This window comes from Haliaeetus leucocephalus, unplaced genomic scaffold, assembly GCF_000737465.1.
Source record: "Haliaeetus leucocephalus isolate CR32 unplaced genomic scaffold, Haliaeetus_leucocephalus-4.0 Scaffold252, whole genome shotgun sequence".
NCBI classification, from domain to species: domain Eukaryota; kingdom Metazoa; phylum Chordata; class Aves; order Accipitriformes; family Accipitridae; genus Haliaeetus; species Haliaeetus leucocephalus.
In genome coordinates this window covers 34,584-43,529 of record NW_010972688.1, presented here as the reverse complement: position 1 = coordinate 43,529, position 8,946 = coordinate 34,584, and the positions used below count along the sequence as shown (strand labels likewise).

Below are 8,946 nucleotides of genomic sequence, written 5' to 3'. Positions count from 1 at the left end.
AATTACAAATAGAGATTACTATTAATGTAAATTTAGAAAGCTAGGGATAAAGAAGAGTGCTGGCTTGTTGTACCAAATTGCAGGATGATCTGAGAGTGTTCGTCCTTTACTCAGCCAGGGGTTTGGAACTTCATTCAGTGTCTCTTTTGTCAAACTAAACTTTATGCATATGTTTATGTCCCCTAGAAGCTTAGGCCACTTTAATATTTCAGACTTGTCAGTTTTGATATCTGCTAGACTGGGCTAATTCAGTTACAGGAGAGTCCACAGTGCAACAGTTTATCCAACATTTCCAAATGCTGATTTCAAAGCATGTCCAAAGCCTTCTTAGCACAAATTGTGTCTATGGAACTGGTGTCTCCGCATTAGATACCAAATTCCATGTTAGTCTACTGTTTGTAATCAGTCAAAAAACTAAATTTATGGATTTCCATTGTCATATGTGCAATACAGAAATCTGTTCCCAACTAAAAACCTGTGGGAATTATGATTCTTTAGTTGCAATCTGAAAGGATCAAACCATTTTGGGAAAAAAAAAATAATAAAAAAAAATAAAAGGAATCATTCCGTCTTAAGCAGTTAGGCACACAATAGAGTTACCTCTAAAAACATGGTAATAAAACACTGTTCTTACATCAACGATCTCAAAGCCAGCAATGTCCAGGACACCAACGAAGTACTGTCTTGGTTGCTTGGTATCCAGCTGTTGGTTGAAGCGAATAACCATCCACAAGAACATCTTCTCAAAGACAGCCTTTGCTAAGGCACCTACTGAATTGTATACCTAAAACAAAAACCAGAAGGCTTGTAGTTATCATGCAGAGCAAAAGAGGAAGTCCAGAGATCTGTCAACAAAACAGGGATTTTTGTTACCTGCTGCACAGTTTGACCCTTGGTCACGTATTCATTCCCAACCTTGACTCGGGGGTAGCAGAGGGCCTTAAGCAGGTCAGCTGAGTTCAGACCCATGAGGTAGGCAGCCTTGTCAGCCACTAAAGATCAAAAAAATCAGTTGTTAAGGTACTAGCAGGCATTAGTGTTCCTTTAAAACAAGTATCAAAAGGCAATTCTAGTAAAGATAACAAAAGTAGTTAAGACAAAAAAGTAAGGTTTTTGTAGTTCATCATAAGCAACATTGCCCAGTAATTATGAAGCATTTATTTTGGCTATTTTTTCTTCACTTATTCTTAGTTTATTTTGAGTTTTGAATGAAATTTCAGTTTAGAGACATTTAGGTAGGCAGACTTCTCAGTAATAAATGCTGAAAAGAAAACATAAGCCTGGGATGATCATCAGGCAGCAGTCAATTACAGAGCCTCTCAGGCAAATACAGTGCAATTTGTTTCAGTGACTTGTGGTAGGGAAACTTTAAACTCAAGAGAGCACAATGCATAAGTGTAAATTATGCCTTAACGAATCTATGGCTAAATTTATGAGTTGAAGTGTTATTTTTAGAAGAGCATCCTCAAACAAAAAGCTTAGCATTTTACCTTCTGCTATTGCTTTTACTACTGAATTCAAACTCTGCCAGCAGGCACAGTATACAAAATTATTTGTTCAAGAACGCTTATTTAATTCATATGGAATCATGACAAAAAAGTATAGCGGATTGCTGCATGAATATTAGACATGATCTAACAGTCTGAAATTGTGTCAAGAGATATTTAGGCTAGAAATCAGGGAAAAAATTCCAATGAGTAAGGATAGTGAAGTACTGGAATAGATAAAGAAAGAAAGATTGCACAGTGAATGGAGTCCACAGGAGGTAGAGAAGATGAAGTGCCACAGTCCTCTCCCAGCTTTATGAGCAAATAAAATTAGCAAAAAGAAGATGACTTTGCCACACTGAGAAATTTGTTCACAGGTTCAGAGTAATCCTCAGAAGAGGATAACAGAGTCAGTGCAACAGAACTGATTTCAATGGAATCAGTGTTAATGTACACTGCTCCAAATGTTTCCAAGATTTGGTCAGCAAAATACCATCACTTAAGTAAAGTTACAGTATTATTTGTAGCCTGTTCTACTATTAGTATTCATCATTATCAGATTCCTTGCAGTTGTATTCCTTGCAGTCATTTTCATTTATGTCTTAACTATCCTAAAAAAAACAAAACCACACACACACACAAAAACAGCTCCAGAAAAAAAGCCCGTAATAGTACAAGTTTATGATAGATGCGACTAACTGGTTTCATGGAAATAATTCCATGAGCTTTTAAAGGAATGCATGTTTGAACAATTCTAGGCAAAGCAAATGCAATAGACATATCTTAGATGTCTATTTTTCAAACAGAAGTCCTGGAGATATGCTGAGACTCTACAGAAAATGTAGAACATAAGAGCCACAGCTGCAGTATTAATTGATGCTCCTTTTTACCCCCCCATGCAAAATGAAGTAGAACAATGCTCTCAGTTCAGGCATTATGAGTTGTCTCCAGAATACGGGCTTGGAAGCAGAGCAGCTTCAGGATTCTGGCTTCTTGTCACCTGGAAACAATACCATTAGGAGGTGGCTACAGCTGATGGTAAATGGTAGTAGCTACCTGGGTACATAAACTTAAGTCAGTGGGCAGAGTGGCTCCCGGTTCTGTCCCAGGTCTGGGAAGCTGCCATTCAGTATAGCAGTGCCTTAGGATTCACTGGACCTTATACTTGACATAGTTCAAAATAATCTGCATTTTCCACTGGGTTGTGTTCTTCCAGCAAAGTCCTCTGGTTAGGACACACTTATATTCTACAACACTAGCATCTGGAGAAATGTGCAGGCTGAATCAATGATTCTGACCCTGAATTACTGCCTGTATTAGTGAGCGTTCCGGTGTATACTGCGCTCTGGTATATATCGCGCTGGTACCTTCTGTGCCATCCGGTTCTGCCTGCTCCTCACGCTGCTTCTGCTTAAACTTCAGGTTGCCATAGTGCATGACAGCCCCTGTCAGCTTGTAAATGGCTGTCTTCTCATCTGGAGTGAAGCCCAGGATGTCAATGGCACTCTGATAAAAGAATCATTGGAGTAAGTACCATGCCTGTTAAAGGTCAGAGTCCGCCTAAGAAAACTTCTGTGCTGTACTTACATCCGTGGCCATCAGCTCTTCCTGGTCGTTAATGCTGGGAACCGTGATCTCACCTTGACTCACATACTGATAGTCATACGGGTTGGTGGTGATCAGTAACATCTCTGAAAAGAAGGACAAAACACATAGAGATCAAATGTAATTGGCACGTAAAGGAATTAAATGTTGTTCCGTGACCTTTGTCTGGAGAAGTTAGTGATCTTTCCTACCAATTAGCTCCGGCTTCTTGTTGGACATGATCTGATAGAATATGTGGTAGCTTCTTTCTGCCTTGAGCTGGAAAGTGACTCTGGACTTCTCCAGAAGATCTAGCAAGGATGGTAGGACAGAGTTAGCACAAGAACTGAGGAAGGCTGGAAGGAAAGGGGTCAGGCCAGGAGGGTCACTTACATGTTTCAATGTCAGCAGAAGCCAGTTTGCCCGTGGCACCAAAATGGATTCTGATGAATTTACCCTGAAAGAAGCAGGAAAGTAATTCAAGATCTATTTTACCAGTCCTGACTGCAAGAATATTTGAGTCAGTCTGCTGATACAAAAAAAGTAATTTTGTCCCAGACAACAACTTACAAAGCGTGAGGAGTTGTCGTTCCTCACCGTCTTGGCATTACCAAAAGCCTCCAGCAGTGGGTTGGCACTGATGATTTGATCCTCAAGTGTCCCCTAAACCAGAAATCTTATAATCATGATATAGCTCATAAGTAAATCTGACAGTTGCAGGTTCCTACCCCTAGGACCTCACCTGCATTTTGCCAGCCTGCTGCTCTTCCTTCTTCTTATCACCGCTCGCTGCAATTGTTGCAAAGTACTGGATGACACGCTTTGTGTTCACAGTCTTCCCTGCACCAGATTCTCCGCTGTCAAACCAAAGACAGAAGCAGAGAGCGTGTGGTCAGGCTGGAGGTCCCCTGGCACGGGGCAGCCCAGCGGGGACCCGAGCAGGGAGTGTACATACGTGATCAGGATCGACTGGTTCTCGCGATCTGTGAAGGAGGTGGAAACAAATAGACTTTGTAAATGAAGAACACAAAAAGACTGAAAATTAATGCAGTAAATGTAAGTTATGACAAGAAAAAAATTCTGCATGTTTTTTTCCCTTTGTTTACTCCTAATAATTTTTTTTTAAAGTTTCAATTCCTTGCAAATCAAATTGCCCCACATTCTTACCTCTGAAGATACCCACAACTGTCTTGCCTCTAAATTTTAGAGAGATATGGATTTGATAAGTGGGCTGTTAGATGGTTAAGGGATTAGGTGGATGGCAGTATCCAAAGAGTTACAGCCAAAGGCTCAATGTGCAAATGATTAATGAGTCGTGTGTCTCAAGGATTTGTGCTGGGACCAATACTATTTAATACCTCCACTAATAACATACATAGTGGGACTGAGCGCACCATCAGCAAGTTTGCAGATGACACCAAGCTGAATGGTGCATTTGATACACCACTGGGAAAGTACACCATCCACAGGGACCTTGACAGGCTTGAGGAGTGGCCCATGGAAACATCACGAAGTTCAATAAGGCCAAGTGCAAAGTCCTGCACCTGGGTTGGGGCAATCCCCAATATCAGTGCAGACTGGGGGTTGATAGGCTTGAGAGCAGCCCGGCAGAGAAGGACTTGAGTGTACTGGTGGATGCAAAGTTGGATATGGGCTGGCAATGTGCAGTTACAGCCCAGAAAGCCAATCAGGTACTGGGCTGCATGAAAAGTTGCATGGCCAGCAAGGCAAAGCAGGTGATTCTGCCCCTCCACTCCACTCTTGTGAGACCCGACCTGGAATACTTCCTCCACCTCTGGGGTCTCCAGTACAAGAAAGACATGGACCTGTTACGCAGGTCCAGAGGAGGGCCGTGAAAATGATCTGAGGTCTGGAACACTTCTCCTATGAAGAAAGGCTGAGACAGTTGGGGTTGTTCAGCCTGGAGAAGAGAAGGCTCCAGGGACACATTATTGTGGCCTTTCAATACTTAAAGGGGCCTTATAAGAAAGGCAGAGAAAGACTTTTTACCAGGGCCTGTAGTGACAGGACAAGGAGCAACAGTTTTAAACTGAAAAAAAGGGTAGATTTAGATTGGATATAAAGAAGAAATGTTTTATGATGAAGGTGGTGAGCCAATGGAGCACATTGCCTAGAAAAGTTGTGAATGTCCCATCATTAGAAGTGATCCAGGTCAGGCTGGACAGAGCTTTGAGCAACCGAATCTAGTGGAAGATGTCCCTCCCAATGCCAGAGGGAAGGACAACATGATTTTTAAAGGGCCCTTCCAGCCCCAACCATTCTACGATTCTATAATGCTTTTCTATGAACATTGAAAACCCTTGAATGACCATATCCTTCTTCCTTACTGCACTCTATGGTCTTTTTTATCCTGCATACAGTAAATTGTTTCTGGTTTTGGTGGTTTTGTTTGTTGTTTTTTTTAAAAATTTTTCTGCTACACAGACTGTGTTTAGATCAGAAGTAGAGAAAGGGATAGTAAGGACCCACGACAAAGGAATCCTGAGCATGGGTAATAGTTCTGAACTCAGTGGCACAGAGAAAGAAAGGAATGAAAAGTTAGAAGCAAAACTAGCAGCAATATATAATTCTATTTCATTTTTTCACATCATGGTTTTATCGAGACAAATCTGAATATCTGTGATATTGATGTTTCCTGTAGCCCTTCGACAAACTAACTTCACATTGTTAGGCAGAATTTTCACATCACATATGGATTTCGTACCTTGTTCACGTTCACCATTTCATTACAGACATAATTACATCCCTTGCTCCACCTAGTCTATTTGGCTTGTTGTTTTTCCTGACGCACTAACTATCTGTGGTACTATACGTCCTTTTTAGAAATACTGATGTGAAAAAACCCTGTTTAAATCAGCAGTGATTAATGCTATGACTGAAATAAAACTCTAATGATGTGTTAAGAAAATATCAGCATATTAATCAGGGAAACTGATTACTTCTAAAATGTCTTTTTGATGGAATCACTGTGACAGCCACTCACCAGTCAGCATGAACTGATAGGCATTGTCAGAGATGGAGAAGATGTGTGAAGGGGCCTCCTGGCACTTCTTGCCTCGGTAGGCCAACACCACCTCCGGGTTGTACACCGGCAGCCACTTGTAGGGGTTGACAGAGACGCAGAAGAGACCCGAGTAGGTCTGCGAGGAAGGGAGACAGCATGTTGGCTTCCACTTAGCCTGGCAGAGCAGTTCCTCCTAGCTACCCAGAGGAAGTCTGCTGCTGCTACTTACGTAGATCATCCAGGCTGCATAACGCTCTTTGAGGTTGTACAGCACAGCAGGTTCATGGAGGTGGGTCATCATGGCCATGTCCTCAATTTTATCGTACTTGGGAGGGTTCATGGAGAAGATTTGATCTTCTTTCACGGTCAGGCTCTGTTAGAGGAAAGAAAGGTACATGCATGTCAGCTAAGAGCCCAGAGTGGGAATTAAACGCTGTTTGTAAATCTTGCATTTTCCTCACCTCTCCACCTTCAGTCTTGACAGTGATCTTCCCTGATTCTTTGCTCTGGATTGTACCTTTCACATAGGATTCTTTAGGATGGGACACAAAGACAGATGTCTTGGCATCGAAAGGCTTGTTCTGGGCCTCAATTCTCTCCTTTTCTGACTTTCGGAGGTAAGGAGCCGCCTCTCCAAAGATGGCCATCTCGGCGTCCGATGACATGGCTGCAGTTTATGGAGTGCAGCACAGCACAGGGCTGAAGTGGAAAGACACACTACAGTGCTAAGTGCAGGAAGGAATTCCTTTGTACCACACACCTAACTCTCTATAGTGTTCTGCTCTACCTATTATTTTAGTCTTCCTCTCTGTCTTATCTGCTTTTCACCCTAGGTAACCTTTAATTTATTTAGGTCCTAAAGAAGATAGGTGTCTTTGATTTAGATTATTTTAACTTTCTCTCTCTTATTCCAGTTTACATGTTCCGTTCTTTAGATCTAGTAGTGTTTTAGTAGGCTATACAGAAAAATTGGATTGATTGGCACAATATAAAAATTTTCTATATGAAGCAGCAGAGATAGCAAGGGAAGCCATCAAAATTACAAAAGCCCACTTACATCCTTTCTCTTTTGCACATTTTAACCATGTAATTTGTATCAACTGTAGAGAAGGAGCAACATAAGAAAAAAGGAGTGGAGTAAGAAGTACAGGTGTGAATTGTCTATGCTAAGATTTTTCCTCAGTTAGAAATAAGTTTAGCTTCTCCAGTTGTTCTCCCTTTTCAAGTTCAAGCTGATCCTTTAAAATTAACTTTTACCAAAAGAGGAAATCTTCTCAATAAAAAACACTTGGAGGGATTTGACAAAATCTTAACTATATATGTGCTGCTCATTCACCTTCTTTTTCCTGGATTTCTGTTTACAGGCAATCTCCTGTTAACAGTTCTGTGTGGTAAGAGATCAACTATTTCCCAGCAGGTACCAAACAAATGTGTCCAATCCAGTTATGAAAGGGAATTTGCTGGTTTAGACAGTACAGCTCGAGTAGAATTGCACTGCATTAGTATGTATGGATTTGAAGGGATATGGGAAGTGCCCGTACAGCTGCATAAAAAGACCATCTTGGAGAGTCTATTCCTATGGAGTAGGTAAATCAGAGTCTTACCTCTTCTGATATCAGCTGGCTTTCAGGACGGAAGCTGGTCAATACTGAAAAACAGAAATGACAGCTTCCTTCATATTTTTGCACAGAATTCCAAGGACAAGTCACAGGGCAAAAAAATGCCAGTGACTTGAAAGCAGAAAGAAAATCTGTTGATACAGACAGTTCTTTGAGGAAAGCATTTCCACAAGTAGCAGGAATGCAGTGGGATTTTGCCAGCACCCAGCCCTCCATACTCTTACCTTGAAGCTTTCCGTGAAGACAGAACAGACTTGTCCTACCAGCACTTTTATAGGTTCTGGTTTGCACATACAACTCCCTCCTCTTCTTTCTTAGGTCAAAAAAATTTTGGCAAAGCATTGTTTGGCAAACTTGACTGACTGCATGATTCCCATTCATGCTTGTGGATATATTTAGAAATATTTGAAGTCTTACTAGCTATGTGAATAAATCTCCTATAAATATTTTGACTAGGAATCTGAAAGGAGGAAGTGCTGTCCAGCAAATTGAGCAGGACACTGGGACTTGGAATTGTTGGCTTCTCTCCTCCTGACTCTGAATTTCTGCTTGACATATAAGATTTGTGTGCCTCAGGACTCAGCAGTACTGAGAAGGATTACTATTACAAAGAGCTTTGGGGAGACTCTATTCTGAAATATTCTGGAAATAAAGAATAGGAACAATCTAGTATACTCTAGTATAGTATATTAATTCCAAAAGTTTGGACAACAATATTGTGCTTGTGTTACTGCACCTATTTACAACTCCTTAGCTTTTTGCTGGCTATTTTAAAAAGATCAGAGAAGACTGTTTACCACCCTTGATTCATACATTTAATTACATCTTTTACATTCTTCTGAAGTATTGCCAATTGGCTGCAATTTGAAACTGGCTTTTAAAGGTATTGTTTTGCTGTTCTCTACATCTGACTGTGCTGGTTGCTTGATGTATGTCTAGCAGAAGTTTTGGTAAGGTCAGATTAGCAGTGATTACTGGCATTTTGTGTCTTTCATTGTTTAGGCAGTTTTAACTCACCAATTTGCTGCTATTGTAGAGACCTTGGACAGTGGCTATGGTTACCAAATGCAAGAATGGGGGTTAGATCACAAACATACCTCCTCCATCCTTCATAAGCACAAACACAATCTCCACAGAAATTTAGAGAACTCCTGGGAGGCTCTGGGTCTTAACATGTCTAACCTGTGAAAGTAGACACAACTTCCCCCCCCCCCCCCCCCTCTTCGTTACC

The 8,946-nt window shown here is 41.1% G+C and overlaps 1 protein-coding gene across 1 annotated transcript in view; it reads right to left on the bottom strand.

The window, feature by feature from the left end:
- LOC104832527 (myosin-3-like) overlaps nt 1–6,743 on the bottom strand; it is a 20,243-nt gene extending 13,500 nt beyond the window's left edge. Inside the window, exons 1-12 of the mRNA XM_010568758.1 lie at nt 6,558–6,743; nt 6,326–6,469; nt 6,076–6,232; nt 4,027–4,054; nt 3,814–3,928; nt 3,642–3,734; nt 3,465–3,528; nt 3,284–3,382; nt 3,075–3,178; nt 2,855–2,993; nt 874–992; nt 635–784 (exon numbers count right to left, since the gene is read on the bottom strand). Coding sequence (XP_010567060.1) covers nt 635–784; nt 874–992; nt 2,855–2,993; nt 3,075–3,178; nt 3,284–3,382; nt 3,465–3,528; nt 3,642–3,734; nt 3,814–3,928; nt 4,027–4,054; nt 6,076–6,232; nt 6,326–6,469; nt 6,558–6,743 — 1,398 coding nt within the window. The remainder of the gene's footprint in view (nt 1–634; nt 785–873; nt 993–2,854; nt 2,994–3,074; nt 3,179–3,283; nt 3,383–3,464; nt 3,529–3,641; nt 3,735–3,813; nt 3,929–4,026; nt 4,055–6,075; nt 6,233–6,325; nt 6,470–6,557) is intronic.
- Nucleotides 6,744–8,946: the final 2,203 nt, after the last annotated feature.